The sequence below is a fragment of the Ostreococcus lucimarinus genome, chromosome 16 (assembly GCF_000092065.1).
Source record: "Ostreococcus lucimarinus CCE9901 chromosome 16, complete sequence".
Taxonomy (NCBI): domain Eukaryota; kingdom Viridiplantae; phylum Chlorophyta; class Mamiellophyceae; order Mamiellales; family Bathycoccaceae; genus Ostreococcus; species Ostreococcus sp. 'lucimarinus'.
Genome location: NC_009370.1, coordinates 98381 through 114124, shown reverse-complemented (window position 1 = coordinate 114124; position 15744 = coordinate 98381). Strand labels below are relative to the sequence as shown.

General features: G+C 59.6%; 8 protein-coding genes across 8 annotated transcripts; 5 read left to right on the top strand and 3 right to left on the bottom strand.

Moving 5' to 3' along the window:
- Positions 1 to 20: 20 nt before the first annotated feature.
- OSTLU_28018 (predicted protein) lies at positions 21 to 4139 on the bottom strand (the record flags this gene model as incomplete). Its single annotated transcript, XM_001421805.1, has 1 exon — positions 21 to 4139. One exon carries the CDS (start codon positions 4137 to 4139, stop codon positions 21 to 23), a length of 4119 nt encoding a protein of 1372 aa, XP_001421842.1.
- Positions 4140 to 4636: 497 nt separating this feature from the next.
- Positions 4637 to 5944, top strand: OSTLU_25650 (predicted protein; the record flags this gene model as incomplete). Its single annotated transcript, XM_001421939.1, has 1 exon — positions 4637 to 5944. The coding sequence occupies one exon, from the start codon at positions 4637 to 4639 to the stop codon at positions 5942 to 5944; it is 1308 nt and encodes a 435-aa protein (XP_001421976.1).
- A 67-nt stretch (positions 5945 to 6011) lies between these two features.
- OSTLU_28016 (predicted protein) lies at positions 6012 to 7821 on the bottom strand. The gene has a single exon (XM_001421804.1). The coding sequence runs from the start codon at positions 7621 to 7623 to the stop codon at positions 6013 to 6015; it is 1611 nt and encodes a 536-aa protein (XP_001421841.1). The 5' UTR covers positions 7624 to 7821; the 3' UTR covers position 6012.
- Positions 7822 to 7907: 86 nt separating this feature from the next.
- OSTLU_18475 (predicted protein) lies at positions 7908 to 8285 on the bottom strand (the record flags this gene model as incomplete). The annotated part of the gene is made up of 1 exon (XM_001421803.1): positions 7908 to 8285. The coding sequence occupies one exon, from the start codon at positions 8283 to 8285 to the stop codon at positions 7908 to 7910; it is 378 nt and encodes a 125-aa protein (XP_001421840.1).
- A 357-nt stretch (positions 8286 to 8642) lies between these two features.
- Positions 8643 to 9860, top strand: PGE3501 (predicted protein; the record flags this gene model as incomplete). Its single annotated transcript, XM_001421938.1, has 2 exons — positions 8643 to 8912; positions 8958 to 9860. Coding segments are annotated over 2 exons (1173 nt in total), but the record flags the coding sequence as incomplete, so codon positions are not given.
- A 1553-nt stretch (positions 9861 to 11413) lies between these two features.
- Positions 11414 to 11689, top strand: OSTLU_37681 (predicted protein; the record flags this gene model as incomplete). Its single annotated transcript, XM_001421937.1, has 1 exon — positions 11414 to 11689. A coding segment is annotated over one exon (276 nt), but the record flags the coding sequence as incomplete, so codon positions are not given.
- A 301-nt stretch (positions 11690 to 11990) lies between these two features.
- On the top strand, positions 11991 to 12423 carry psaK (putative psaK, PSI-K, subunit X, photosystem I polypeptide; the record flags this gene model as incomplete). Its single annotated transcript, XM_001421936.1, has 2 exons — positions 11991 to 12071; positions 12187 to 12423. Coding segments are annotated over 2 exons (318 nt in total), but the record flags the coding sequence as incomplete, so codon positions are not given.
- A 680-nt stretch (positions 12424 to 13103) lies between these two features.
- Positions 13104 to 15674, top strand: OSTLU_93844 (predicted protein; the record flags this gene model as incomplete). The annotated part of the gene is made up of 1 exon (XM_001421935.1): positions 13104 to 15674. One exon carries the CDS (start codon positions 13104 to 13106, stop codon positions 15672 to 15674), a length of 2571 nt encoding a protein of 856 aa, XP_001421972.1.
- Positions 15675 to 15744: the final 70 nt, after the last annotated feature.

Sequence of the window (15744 nt, the reverse complement as noted above, 5' to 3'; positions counted from 1 at the left end):
GAAATGAATTACAGGCCGAATCAATCGCGATCGTTGTTGCCGAAGAGCTTGATGCCAAAGTTGATGTTCGGGGCGAAACCGGCGATGCTGCGCTTGCGCACGAGGGCGGGTTTCGGGACGCCCTCGTATCGAACGTCTTCTTCGGCGGCGCGGTCGCGAGCGTCGACCTCGACTTGGCCTTTGTAAGCGCCGACGCGAGAACGCTGGGAGACAAGATCGATAAAGGTTTCGAATACCAAGACGCGAAGTCGGAGGTTGGTTCGAAGGGCTTCGGTTTCGACGTCGGCTCCGTCGCCCGAGCGGACGGCGGCGCTTTGCAGTCGTTGCTTGAGGTCGTCGAGAGTCGTCTTGATTCGCATCAAAGACTCAAACGCGGCCTCATTAGGGGATGTGACCATCTGTCTTGAGTACTGCGCCGCGGTTCTCTTCTCACTTTCATCTCCGGCGACCTCGGCGTCTGCGCGAGCTTGCTGGAAATCTTTCAAGATGGCAAAGAGCTCGCTCGCGAGTGCACCTTGATCCGAATTCGCATTCACCGCACGCTTCAATATTCGCACGTGTTCTTCGTATTCGACTCTTGCAGCTTCAATAGCTTGCTTGTGCTCGCGTTGCTCGCGTTGTCGCGCGGCGATTTCAGCTTCCAAGTTACCCAAAGCCTCTTCGTGCGCGTCCCGCAAAATCTTGAACTTGTCAATGACGGCGTCCAAAGCTTTTTGAGTTTCGATCAGCTCTTCGTCTTCGCTACCTCCTTGCGTTCTATACTCTTCCACTTCTTCGTATAGTTCCGCGAGTTGCGCTGAAACTGTTTGAAGCTGGCTTTCTGTCGCGCTCAACGTGTCGTTGGCCGCTTCGAGCGCTTGGCTCAAACCGTCTCGCTCCGCGCGATGTTTCTCAACCGCCACGCTCGCTTTTTGCAAGTACGCCTCAGTCAGCTTCAACTCGTTCACCGTTTCGTCATACTTTTCAGCGAGTTTATCGCGTTGCACTCGCAAGTTGAGAAGGTCGTTTTCGCGGATCTGCGATAGCGCTTGAAGTTCAGAGAGTTTGCCGCGAGACTCACTCAACAATTCATTTGCGACGTCCCTCTCGGCTTCATATGCATCCGCTTGGCGTATCAAATCACTCAATCGTGCTTCCGCCGTAGATAAATCGTGAGTCTTTTGCGTGACTTGGACCTTGGTGCGTTGTAACGTCTCTTCGCCTTGCTCGACAACTTCCACCAAATTCACGAGCTCAGCTTCAGTCTTTTCGAGCTCCTGTCGCGTCTCTTGAAGAGCATCTTGCGCCCGTTGCATCATCGCGATCGCCTCTTGACGTTCGCGTTCTTTGATTTCGGTCTCCCTCTGAGATAGCTTAAGCTCGACTTCGCATTGACCGAGGTCTTCGCGAACTTCCTCAAGCGCCTTAGTGGCGACATCCCTGTCGACGCGAACGCGCTCGAACGACTTGCTCGCCGAGGCGAACTCCGATTCAACCTCGTCAAGCTGTGCACGAAGTGATGAAATGGTTTGGTTCGCCATAAATACCTCAGAGCGGCTCTGCGCCACCGTTGCCGTTGTTTGTTCCTCGGACTGGTTCAACTTTGTGAGCAACACTTTGAGTTCCTCTTCCAATTCCTCTCGCGAGATGATCACCTGCTCAAGCTTCGTTTGCATCTCATCGCGCTCTGTCTGTAATACCAGCACCTTGTTTTCTAATCTATTTCGCTCAGACGACGATCTCGTTTCGTCGTTACGCGCGAGCTCCAATTGCTGACGCTGCTCGGACGCCTCACTGAGCCGCGCCTCAGTATCGAGCAGTCGCGACTTCAACTCCTCCATAGTAAGTAAGGCACTTTCTTTCTGACCGCGAATATTACTCAACTCTCTGCGCACGGCGTTTAATTCGTCCTCTCGCGCACGAACTTCTTCCCGACCCGCCGTCATGATTTCCGCTCTTGACGCTGACATTTCTGAGATTGTCTGGCGCAACTCGGCGAGCTCTTCGCGCATTGTCTTCACACTTGTGATGGCGTTATCGCGCTCGCTTCGAAGCACGATCAGCTCATCTTGCGCGTGATTCATCTCATTACGTGACTTCTCACGTTGTGCATTCGCGAGCATGAGCTCTTCGCGCATTTCAGTCAGCTTGATTCGCAAATGTGATTCCATGTCTTCCGCGACGTCTTCAAATGCGTCGAGCTGCTGCTTCTTGAGCTGCCTCATCGTCTTCTCAACCTCTTCCAGCTCCGACCGAGTGCGCTCGAGCTGATCCTCGAGACTTTTTTCTCGTTCTGACGAGCCACGGCTTTGTTCTCGTCGATCTCCCTCGAGCTTTGCAATCTTGGAACGGCACCATTGAAGTTCGTCTTGAAGCCCCAATACTTCGGCGGTTTCTTCAAACGCGGCGGCAGGGCGATTCGCCAGAAGCTGCTCGCGCTCTTCACGCATGAACTGTAGTTTCTCCTCGAGTTCCTCACGATCCGGGTCGATCTCAAACTTACGTCGAGCTTTCAATGCGAGCAGCTGGAACTGAGCTGTGCGCAACTTTTGTCGAAGCGAATCAACCTTTTCGCCACTCGGCGAAGCCACGCCGTCGCTCCCGAAATCTCTCGCCGTGTCCACGATAGAAGGCGCTTCTGATCTCGTCGCTGTTAAAGCCGCGTGTGCATCCTTTGCTAGATGCAAATCGATGCGCATTTGGCGCAGTTGCTCAGATAAGTCATCAATCTGCGCATTTGCCTGTAGCGCTCTACGTTCAGCCTCTACAAGCTGGCTCTTCATCGTCTTTGTTTCGTCCGACATACGATGACGCTCAGCGCGAATGACGTCCTCAATGATATCTTCGGACTTTTTGTGATTATCCTGTAACATGCGTCGAGCATCGTTGACGACGGTGATGGAGTCTCGCATTACTCGTTGGGCTTCGGACTCGGCGGTGGATACGAGATTCATCGTTTGACGGCGAATCTCCGCGTGTTCCTCGCTTGCTTCACTTATCTCACTCGCCATGCGGGCTTCCCAGCGCATCGACGTCATGGCATGTTCGCGAAGGGTGCGGGAAATATCGTCAACGACGTACTTGAAGTTCATCTCGCTGTTTGATTTATCCACCTGCGCCGTGTGCACTTCATTTTTGATTCGATTGAGTTCACTTCGCGTCTGCTCAAGTTGAGCCTCAACGTGCGCTTGCTGCGCGCTGTGGCGAACGAGGACCTCCTTTTCGTTCGTCACCGCGAGCAACTTGTCCGTGATTTCTTGAATCTTGTCGTACGCCTGGCGCAAATGCTCTTTGTCCTTCGAAGCGTCGGCGTAAAAGCGTTCGAGTTCGTCGACGCGTTGCGCCTTTGTCTTGAGCTCATACACCAGCTTCTCAGCGACGTCCAACCTCGCCTTAATCACAGTGGCTTCTTGCTTATCCTCCATCGCGCGATCAAGTTCTCCACGAACGGTCGCGAGTTCGGACTCCGCGGTGTACACTTTCTTTTGCAGCAAACCGACTTCAGATGGATCCATGGATTCCGCCTTCAATGCGGCAAACTTCTTCTCGATGGTGTCGCGTTGCGCCTTTTCTTCATCCAATTGCTTTTGTAAGATGGCAATTTCTGCAGGGTCAGCTTCGGGTTGCTTTGGCGGCGCGCTCTTCGTCCTCTCTTCAGCCTCAGCGGCTTCTCGCTTGGCCATTTCAACCGCCTCCTTGAGCTCCTTGATCTCCTTCTTCAATTTTGCATCTGTCGTCTTCACGTCGGTGGCGATCTTTTCCTTCCCAGCATACTCTTCTTGAAGCGCCGCGAGTTCCTTTTCCAAGTCCTCGCGCGCCGCGCGTTCGCTCTTCAACGACTCTTGCGCCTGCTTCAGCCACTCCACCTGCGATTTCAGTTTTGTCGCCTCCTCCTCCGCCGCCTTTTTCTCCTCTTCGTGTTTTTCGCTCAGCTTCTTCGCCTGAGCTTCGAACTGATCCTCGTAATACTTGACCGTCGACTTCACCTTTTGATGCTCCTTCGCGAGTTTCTCCTCCAACCTCGCGATTCTCGTCTTATAATACGCCGCGTCGAACGGCTCCTCGCGCGCCGCCGCGCTCCCCGTCGCTCCGCCACCCAACACCGGTCGTTCCTCCCCTCGATTCGCAAACGACCTCTGTCGCTCGGGCGTCGCTCTCATCGCCGTCCTATCTTCGTCTCGCTCGTCGTACCCTCGCCGGCGTTCACGCTCGTACCGCTCGTCCCGTTCGCCCAGCGGCGACCGCGCGCGCCGATCGAACTCGTCCCGTCGTCCCGATCGTCGTTCGTCTCGATCATCGTGCAACGGCGACCGTCCACGCGACCGTGGCGAGGAATACGATCGATCGTACGTCCTTTGGTCGTCTCGTCCGCGCGCGTACGACGCCGAGCGTCGATAATCTTCCTCTTCGATGTAATCGTCGCGAAATCGTTCGCTTCGTCCGCTCGTTTGTCGCGACCTGTACGATTCCGCCGACCCGGGCGCGTTGACGTGACGCCTGAGTTTATCCCACAGCGGATTCCCGGGCGTGCGCGCGCTCATCGCGCGTGCGCGCGCGCGCGTGTGCGGAATTCGTTGATAATTCGAACGGCGTTCGGTTCGCGAAACCGCGCGGAAGCGCCTTCAACGCCGCACTGCGCGTCGCGCGGTGCGTCGACATGCGCGACGACGCGCGCAAACGTAAGCGCGACGCGATCGCGATCGATGAAAACCTCGAACGCTTCCGCGCGTGGTGCGAGGACGTGGGAATCGTGACGAACGACGACGCGTTGGAAATTCGTAGTCTGAAGAGCGACGACGAGTTCGCGGATGACCGTCGACACTACGCCGTGTTCGCGAAGCGAGCGATCGAGATCGGAGAAACGTTATTTGAAATACCGAAATCGTGCGTGCTGTGCGGGAAGAACTCGCGCGCGCACGGGGAAGCGGTGGAAGGCGCGCGGCTGGGCGGCGGCTTGGCGCTCAACGTCGTCGCCGTCGGCGAGTTGTTTGGCGACGACGAGACGGCACGGGAGGCGAAAGGGTTTTGGGATGGGTTTAGGGCGATATTGCCGCGCCGTGGCGAGCGGAGTTTGCCGATGTTTTGGGACGCGGAGCTTCGGGACGAATTGCGCGGGACGGAGCTCGCGGCGCACTTGAGCGAGGACGACGAGGCGTTTGATGAAGATTTTGAGACGTGTCGCGACGCTTTAGGGGAGGAAACGGCGAATGCGATGGGGCTAACGCTGGAAACCTTCAAGGCGGCGGCGTCGATCGCGGCATCGAGGGCGTTTTACGTAGGTGGGGAGTATGGGGAGTGTCTCGTGCCGTGTGCGGATTTGTTCAACCACCGCACGGGGACGAATTCAGTGGCGGTTTACGGCGTCGAGGACGACGACGATAGTGACGATAGTGATGGTGGAGATAGCGGTGATTCGTTGGTAATCAAGGCTGTGGCTGAAGCTAAGGCTGGGGAGGAGCTGTTTAACACGTTCGGCGAGCAGAGTAACGCGAGCTTGCTGCACAAGTATGGATTTTGCGAGTTTCACAACGAGGACAACGTCACGGTAAACTTGCACGTGAGCCTTTTCGAAGACGTGTACGGGAGAGAGAAGATGCACGCGGTGTATGATGCAATGAAAGTATCTTTGCAATCCGCAGAAGAAGAGCGAAAGCAATCGCTTCTCGATTTTTTTGAAGCGGGCAAGTATTACGAAATCACGGGAGCGAACGGCGTCGAAGACGAATTTTTCGCGCTCGTGGAGAAGATCAAAGATGCCTTGGTCGAGGTGGAGAACAAAAAAGTTGAAACAAATGACGTATTCGAAGCAATTATCGACGCTCGTCTGGCGCGTTACGGTGCGGAGGCGGAAGACACGATCGACGAAGGCGGTCGGCCTCCCGCAGGCGGAGGCGTCGTCGGTCGACAAGCGGCAAAACTCGTGCGGCTGCAGGAGATGCGTCTCTTAAATAGAGTTAGACAGTAGAAGTAGCAGAAGAAAACGATCACTAGTACTGATGTTATATCCAACTTTACAGTCAGGTCTAAGTAATGTTATATCGATGAGTTTTCTTTGCGGAGCAGCAAAGTTGTCGCGCCGTAAAAAATCGGTGGCCGCGCTCTTATTTTCTTCGTCTCCAGAAACGAGGTAACCCTCGGACGACACCGTGATTCATCCGAAATCGACGTGCCAAACTCTACGATTTCTGTTCGCAGCGTCTCCACTCGAGCGAGCGCGCTCGGCGCCCGTCCCCATGCGCCGAAAATATTTCGCGCCGAGTCGATGATGTACATCGCGCGTTTGACGTCTTCCTCGTAAAACATCGCCGTCTCGATGCTACTCGAAAGCCATACGTAATCTAAAGCAAACCTACGCAACGCTTTTCTCGCCTCGATACCTGTCGTAGATGCGTCTAACTCGACGAGTTCGCGCGCGATGTCTTCGTCTTCGATGACGGCGACGTGCTCGTAAGGCGCGCCGTAACCGCCGCACTGAATCGACAGCACGTGATCTATCACTGCGCCACGCGTTCCGGCATCGGACAACGGACAGATTGAAACAAACTCCTCTGTGTCCACGCACGACACCTCACGATCGACGTATTCGGAGAAGAAGCGCACGGGGATTTTGTTCACGCGTGGATCTCGCGGTGTTCGAACGTACAGCTTTTCTCGAGCGCTCGCGAAGACGGCGTCGATGATCGCCTCTCCGCACGCACCGACAGGGCCTCGCGTGACGCTCCCGCGTTTATTGATGAAGACGCGTCTCGGCTTCATGTCCAACGCCGCCATCTCGCTCACGGAGACGGAGCGCTCGTCGCCGAGGGCGAACACGCCGCGTCGATCCAACGGTTGCATCGCGAGCGTCGCTTCCGTGCCTTGCCAACCGCGAACGGTGAAACGCACGCACCCTGGAACGATAGTCCCGTACATTCCCACCGGCTCTTCCGTGGAGTTCAATCGACGCACGAGATCCCACATGTCCATGCGTTCCTGAAGCTCACGCGGATGCGCGACCCAAAACTTTGTGTCGTAGCCCTGAGGGACGACTTGCGAGCGATGCTTCATCACAATCGCATCCACGAGCGGCACCTGACTAAGAGCCTTCGACAGCGAAGTATCAATCGCCGATGTCTCTCCGCTATCCCCGCCACTGTTCGTGCCCGGCGCGCCGAACGCTCCCAGCACCGCCGACGCCGACGCCGCCTTTCGCGCCTCCTGATGCTTCTTCTCCGCCCTCCGTCCCTGTCTCAGCGTGAATTTCTCATAGCAAATCGACCGACTCGCCGAGGTAAACTTTCCCAAATCGTGCGCGCGATGACAATAAAAGCACCACCGCATCGGTTTCCCTCCGTTTGCCCCTCGCACGACGAACGACTCTGCGTGTCGATGTTTATCGCACAGTCCCGCGCCGCGGTGCGAGCTCCTTCGCTCTTCGCACCCATCGACCTCACACAATCGCAGCGCATCCTCCGTCGCCTTCCCGTGCGAGCTCGTTCCCGCCTGCGTCGTCGTCGACGCCTTTGACGGTCCGCTCTTCGTCAGCTCCTCTTTCTGTTTCTCTTTCCCTCCTCCATCCGTCTGCGGCGTCGGCGTGAGCGCGCGCAGGTCAAATATACCAGGATCTATCGTCCACGCGTCCGAGCTCCAGTGTTCGCGCGCCATGTCGCGAGCGCGCGCTGATTTCTCGCCGATCGCCTCGACCCAGCGCGGCGGCGATTCTATGTTTTTGAACTTTTTGCGTTTCGCGTCGTCGCTGCGCGCGCGGTCGTCGTCGCTCGTCGCGCGCGTCGGTTTACGACGCAGCGAGGATCGCGATCCGTTCGCGCGCGTCGCGCGTCGTCGCGCGCGTCGCGCGTCGCGCGGTGCGGGACGATTCGCTTCGTGGAAAAAAGTGAAAGCGTGGGGTCCTATTTTACTCTACACTGTATACACGCTCGCTACGAACGCTACGATTCGGGCGTCGCGCCCGGCGCCAAGGTCTCGATCGCCCTGCGCGCCTCCGCGCACTTATCCGCGATGACGTCCAGCGCATCGATTCCGACGCTGAAGTGCACGTCTCGCGCCGCCGCCGCCGCCGAAGCGCCGCCGCGCCGCAACCGAAGCGCGAAGCGACACGTCGGCGCGTTCGCGACCGAGATCGATCCCGTCGCCGCGCCCGCGCCGCCCGTCGTCCCGCGCACGCACCAATCGAAATCTTTTAACACCTCCACCGGCATCGCGCGCGCGCTCGTGATTTTCTCGCGCCATTTTCCTCTTCGCTCGAGCGCGCGCTCGACGAGCAGCGCTCGAAGCTTCTCGTGCGTCACCGCGCGTTCGAACCCCATCGACGCGTTTTCACCGCCGCTCGCGCCGAGCGCCCAGACTGACATCCTCACCACCGTCTCGCACGCCCGCGTCGTTCGCAGCGCCTCGTCGTCGCTCTCGACTTCGAGTTTTTCTTTGATTTTTTCACAATTTTTCCTCAAACGCTGGGTTCGTTTTTCTTCGCCTTCGCGCGCGCCGTCGCACCACGCCTTGCACGCGTCGTCCAGGACGTCGTTCACCACGTCTGCGGACTCCGCGTTCAGCAGGTTTTCCAGCGCGTCGAGCGCGTCGAGCGCGTCGCCGTCGAGTCTCATCGCGGCGTCGACGAATGAAGCGCTCGCGGCGAATGAAAACCGTCAGAGCGCGACGCGCGCGACATGGCGCGCGCGCGGGAGGCGAAACGGGCGTCGTACGCGCCGACGTGCGCGATACGGGACGGTCAGGAGCGCGCGCACGTGTACTGCGCGCGATTTTGCGCCATCGAAGGCGTCGATGGAAAGTTTCAGCGAACGTTCGCCACGTGCGCGGGGACGCGGGCGGACGTGTGGGAGTGCGAAAAGTCGGGAAACGTCGTGCTCGTGGCGTCGTTTGAGACGCGCGACGCGAATGAGGCGTTTTACGCGTGCGAGTGGTGCGCGATTGACTCGGTGGGACGACGGGAGAGCGGCGCCGACGCGACGACGACGGGAAAGGGGAAATTGCGGCCGTGCCTGGCGCTCGCGGGGGAGGGAGCGGTGGTGCGCGTCGTAGATTGCGTCACGGGGCGGCTGCACGTGAATCTGGTGGGACACGGAGGGACGGTGAATTCCGTCGTGTCGCACCCGTCGCGGCCGAGCGTGGTGGCGACGGCGAGCAAGGATTTGAGCGTTCGTCTGTGGCACGTCAACACCGGGGTGACGATGGCGATATTAGCCGGGGCTCGAGGCCATAGAAATGAGTTGTTGAGCGTGGATTTTCATCCCGCCATCGACGCGAAAGGGCAGATGAAGCTCGTCACGGGCGCGATGGACAACTGCGTCAAGGTTTGGGCCACGCCGCCGCTCGCGGATTCCATGGCGAAGGCGGCGACTTGGACGAAACCACTCGCGAATTTCAAAACGATCGTCATCGATACGCCGATGTTTTCGAGCAGCAGCGTGCACGACGATTACGTCGATTGTGTCGGGTGGTTGGGCGACGCGGTGTTGAGCAAGAGCGTGGACGGCATCGTGAAGCTTTGGGTGCCAGACGAACCCGTGGGCGTGGTGCACGCGCGAGGGAACCAATTTCGTTCGGTGTCGGCGTTTGAGCAAAAAGACGCGAATTTGTGGTGGATACGCTTCGCCGTCTCGGGATCGCGAAACGCCTTCGCTTTGGGCAACATTAAAGGTTTGGTGCTGGTGTGGCGCTTGGACGCGCGCGGCGGGTTGACGCGCGCGCCCGCGAGATTGGCGGCGTTTCCGGTCAGGCGTAGCGCGTCAAACAACGTTGCGCCCGAAATCGCGCTCGACGGCTTCGCGGTCGTTCGTCAGTGCGCCATCAATCGCGACGGCGACGTCGTCGTCGCGGCGTGCGATTCGGGCCTCATCTGTCGCTGGGATTTGGCGACGCCGAGCGAAGACGACGATGACGACAGCAAAGAGAACGATGAAATGGATGCGGACGACGACGACGACGACGACGACGACGACGAGAATACGAGAGAAGGTCGCGACGCGAACGGCGCGGCGGCGTCCGCCGACGCCGGAGGAACGAGACAAACGCGCCGCGCGCGGTTCGTCTGGAACGCGGACCTTCGGCGACTCCTCGAAGCTCGTCTCAACGAGTTATTGCGCGCGCGCGATTCGCTCCAAGACCCGAGTCTGAAGACGCGCAAAGCCGTCGTCGAAGCCTTGGCGTATTTCGGCGCAAATCTCGGCGTCTCGCGCAAGAACTGCCTCAGAGTCGCCCGCGAGTTTCGCGGCGCGCAGTTGGCCCACGCCCACGTCAACACGCCATCCGTGGAAATGGAGGACGAGCGCCATTGGACGGCACTCGTCGCCGCGTTCGAGAAGGTTCTCGAGGCCACGGAGGCGGCGCCGGAGCGAGCCGCCGCCGCCGCCGTCGATCTCGCTCGGTCGGCGTCGACTGAAAAGTAGCGGCAGCGATAGCGACGACGAGTAGTTCCCGGCGATTTATTAGCGAACGAGAGAGACGAGCGTCCTCGCGCGCCTCGCGTTCCTCGCGTCCTCGTTCCTCGCGCGCCTCGCGCGCCTCGCGTGCCTCGCGCGCCGCTCGCGTTCCGCCGCACACGACGCCTCGCGACCGCGAATCCGATCGACCGCCGCGCGCGCGCGAACGATCGCTCGCGCGCGCTCGCGCGCGCACCGCGATGGGCGCGTCGTCCTCGCGCGCGCGTCGCGCGACTTCGCGCGCTGACGTCGATTTCGACCCGCGCGCGGATCTGCGCGCGCACGCCGCGTCCGACGCCGAAGGACGCCGCGGAGGACGACGCGCGTCGAACGATGACGGCCGCGGTGCGATCGTCGAGAGCGACGGCGGCGCGACGACGACGACGACGACGAGCGCGGCGAGGACGCACAAGACGACGACGATTCGCAATCACGTCAACTTGAACAAATCGACGCTCGAGTGCGTGACGAGCGACGGCGGCGCGGGCGGACGATCCGGTGGAACGCCGTCGTTGTCGTCCGGGGCGGGGGCGAATAAGTTCGGGATCACGTTCAAGGTGGACGCGGACAAGGCGTGTCGGGTGTCGGTGGCGTACGTGGCGAGGGAGTTGCCCGGGGGAGCGTTCGAACCGGCGTCGACGAACCCGATCGCGCGAACGAACCCGAAAGGAACGAACGTGGCGCATTTGGAAGCCGGACTCGGCGCGCGGTTCACGCAAGGGGCGGAGGATTACGTGGACGTGCGATCGTTCGGCGGCGAACGCGAGCTGACGACGACGAACGTCGACGCGAAGACGTACCCGGTGGTGATTCGTTTGGAGTGTGTTTCGTCCGACGCCGAGGCGAATCATGGAAAGACGTTAGCGGACCTTCCCGAGAACCCGATCGGGGGCTTAGCGAAGCCCGAGCCGTGGGTTCAGTGTCAAACGACGTACGCCGAGTTTCGCCGAGAGACGAGCGCGCCGCGCAAGTGGACCGCCCACGTCACGAAACAAAAAATCTACGTCCACGGTTCGTCGTACGAGTTACAAGAGATTTACGGCATCGAGAGTTGCGACAACGTCGGGCTGAGCTCCGCCGACGTCGGCGAGGAGTGCGTCATCTGTCTCACCGAGCCTCGCGACACCACCGTGCTCCCGTGTCGCCACCTGTGCATGTGCGCCGAGTGCGCGCATGCACTGCGCTCGCAGCTCACGGGTAACGTCTGCCCCATCTGTCGCAATCCGGTGGAGAGCTTACTCGAGATCAAAGTCGCCGGCGACGCCGCGCCGTGACCGCCGCCGCGCGCGTTTCTGTACATGTAAGTAAAGTAACACACAAAATTACACACGGCCCATCGCGCGGTCCGCGGTCCCGCGCGCGCGACGAATCGCGCGTCAAAACTCGTCGCCATGCACGCCTCCATCGCGCAACGCACGCAAATCGTGTCCTCCAAGACCTCCATCGCCGACGTCTCCGCCGTCAAGCGCGCGTCTCGCGTCGCAAAGGTGCGCGCGACGCCCGAACGCGACGAACGATCGGATCGCGATACGATACGCGTATCTTGACGATGATTGCGACTTTGGACTGACTTTCGCGGCGATCGCGCGACGACAGGCGGCGAAGCGCGACGTGCGCGTGCGCGCGGATTGGTCGCTCGGGTCCACGGAGAACATGGTGCGTCGAGACGACGCGAGCGACGCGCGAGCGGGACGAGAGAAGACGAGGATTCGAGCTAGGGCGACGAGGCGACGACGACGACTGACTGACGACGAATCGTTCGAAATCTTAGATTGTGTGCGCGAACACGGCCGCGATCATGGGCGCGATGCGCTTCGGCCTTATGCCGAGCGTGAAGAAGAACTACAACGGCGCGTCGAGCCACACGGCGATGGTGGAACAAGCGAGCACGAAGAACATCGGCTCGCGCGATCCGGCGGGGTTCACCGCCGTCGACGTTCTCGCCGCGGGTTCGTTCGCGACGATTATCTCGGCCGGGGAAATCCTCGCGGGTCAAGTGCCGTACTAATCGTCCGTTCGTTTCGTTGAACGGCGGAGTGATAAAACGATTGACGACCGCGGTCGTTTGTCCCGAAGTCGGCGCGCGGTGTCGTCGCCACCACCGCCACCGACATTCTTAGCCACACCACCTTTGTAAGAGCGAGCACAAAGTTACTACGCCAACGATATTCGATTGCGATATGAATAGTCCGACCGGAGTCATTCGTCGGTCCCGACGAACGCACGTCGAGCGTCGCGACAACGCGAAAAGTGCTGCTCGAAACGGACAATTGGTTATGAATACAGTGAGATGAAATAAAAAAAGTGATAAAAATTGATAGGCTAAAAAAGTGGGAACAATGTTCACTGACGCTATGCTCAGTACCGGGGTCGAACCGATGACCTTGGCGTTTCTCTTCATCAGACTGAATACAAACGTCCACGTGTCTGAAGCGCGAACTGAATCGCGCTCGAATCGAATGCTACGTATAATGTATTAGCACCACGCTCTAACCAACTGAGCTAACCGAGCTTATACATACATGGGCGTTTCACACCCTTGAATAGATACTCGTTGATGCGTAAATTTACCCCCCCCGCCCCGGTCGCGGTCGAAACGCTTTTGTTACGGGTTTCGCCGACCGGAGAGGGGGGGGCGCGCGCCGGAGACGTCGGCGCGTGACACCCGCCGACGCGCGGTCGTCGGCGATGCCGTCGCGCGCGCGATCGCGCGGTCGTCGGCGAACGCGCGTCGTCGTCGCCCTCGTCGCGTGCGTCGCGTGCGTCGCGTCGTCGTCGAGCGCGTCGAGCGCGTCGTGCGCGCGTCCTCGCGCCGGGTACGGCCCGCCTCGCGCGCGCACCGCGGCGTGCGCCGACGCGCTCGCGCGCGGCGCGCCGCCGCCGACGCCGCTGTGCGCGTACTTCGACGCCGTCGGCGGGATCGTCGCGCGGTTGGGGCGCGGGTCGGACTACGCGGGGACGCGCGACGCGTCGGCGAGCGGGAAGACGTGCGCGGCGTGGTCGAGGGTCGAGCGCGTCGACGACGCGGTCGTCGACGACGCGGATCGTAATTACTGTCGCAACGGACGGCGCGGACACCCGCTGCGGTACGGACCGTGGTGTTACGTGGACGAGGGGACGGCGGCGTGGGAGTATTGCGACGGAATTCCGAGTTGCGAAGACGACGACGCGGAGAAGAAGTCAAAAGAGCACCCGATTACGTTTTACGACGATTTGGCGACGTTGATCCTGGAGCGGCGGGATGACGGGGGCATGGACGATGCGCCGCGCGGATCGTCGTCGTCTCTTCTCGAAAGACTCGGCGATACGTTTTCGTATTCGATGATTTACGACGCGTCGGTGGACGTCGATTACCCGTCGCCGGACGCGTCGCCGTATTACGACGTCTCGGGGCGTTTGAAATCGTTCATATTCGCCACGGCGGCGTTACACACCGCGGAGAACTGTGGCTTGGGCTCGATCGCCTCGGGATCGTCGATCGCCTCGGCGATCGCGCGCTTGGGTTCGAGCGAAAACGTGTATCCGGAATACGTCCTCGACTACGTCGGGCGCAGGCTCCCGTCCGCCGTTCAACACGGCGTCGTCTCTGCGTGGGATGACCGCGCCCTTACTTCGCGACGGGCGTGGGGGAAACGCTCGCGTGATCTTTACGATTCCTTGCGGTGCGCGGCGAACGCCGCGCCCGCCGTCGTCGCCGCGGTCGGGCACAACGGTTTGTATCTCGGCCTCGATTACAAGCTCTCCGCGGTGTTCAATCCGATGGTTTTTCGATCCCTCGACGACATCGATTGGCCAGACGCTTTGGTCGATTCGATTTGCGCTTTCGGGGAAAACGTTACCGAATCATCCGACGACGATCGAAACCATCGCGCGTTCTTCGAACTCGTCGAGGCACTGAAAGTCTCGCGGTGCGCGGACGTCTCGGAAAATCTCGCGGGCGCGGCGATTCGCGACGACGAATCATCGTCGGTCGCTCGGACGTACGGCTCGTACATCCACGGTCGACAGTTGACCTTGCTCGTGCCGTTCTCCATCTTCGCCGGCTTTCTCGTCCTCATCGTCGTCTACGCCGTCGGTAGATTTGATTTCGAAACCGGGCGGGATCACTCCGACCTCGACCTCGACAACTCGTACTTGGACGACGCGGATTCCATCCAACACTCGAAACTGAGCGGCGGTGGTGCTTACGGTCGGGACACGTCGTCACACAAGTCGCTCAACATCGCGGGGTACTCGATCATAGACATCATCGGTCGGGGAGCGAATAGCGTGGTGTACCTGGCGTCCGTGCGCGACCCGGACGATTTCACCGTCACGACTTTGGTCGCCATCAAGGAACCGCACGACAGGTACAAGACCAAGGCGGAGATTGGATTCTTGGAAACGATCAAAAAGAGCGATTATTTGTGCGAATACCTCGGACCCGTCGTGGAACCGCGAAGTCGAACGTGGATGATGATGTTTGAGTTGTGTCAGCACGGGTCGCTGAGAAATTGCTTGAAAGAAAACACGTACCCGCGCGACGGGGCGACGATTTTCAAAGCCATCAAGATGATGATTCAAGGCGTCGCGCACGTGCACGCCGCAAACTTGGTGCATCGTGATATTAAGATGGATAACTTTCTCGTGGCGTGCGAGTGTCAAGGCTATCGCGGCTCGCAACTCTCGAGGCGATGCCGCCGCAACCACGTGATTAAGATTTCAGACCTCGGTTTGGCGAAAGCGGGTAACATGATGTTTGATTCCAGCGCGCGACTCACCGGGACGCTGTGTTACGTCGCCCCCGAGCGATTGAAAATCGTGCCAGGGTCAATCACGCCCGATAAGTATCGACTGGCTGATTTGTACGGCATCGGTTTGGCGGCGTGGGAGTTGCTCTATTACGCGCAGTTTGGGCAAGCCAAACACGTGATCGAAGACGTCGTGCCGGACGAAAACGAACGACAGATGCTCGTCGACGCGCAGCTTGTGATGTTGATTTCCACCGGTCGCATGGTGCCGAGCACGATGTGGATGATGCCGAGCCTGCAGGCCTGGCTCAACCGTTGCGTCGCGTTCGACGAGGGAAAACGATTCAACTCCATCGAGATAGCGCTGAGGGAGTTGATGAAGTTAGAACGAGACTTCATAGATGCATTTCCAGGGAACGTCGACTACGGGCTCAATGTTTCGTACGACGACGACTCGAGCAGCGCCGGGAGCGCGGGCGAAGTCGGCGTCGCGAGCAGCCTTCTTCGCCGTTCGACGAGGCGGCGTTAGACGTCGTTGTAAAAATTTAGCCACCGCGCGTAGGATAGCGCAATAGAGCATCATCGGTGTGTAGTGTAAT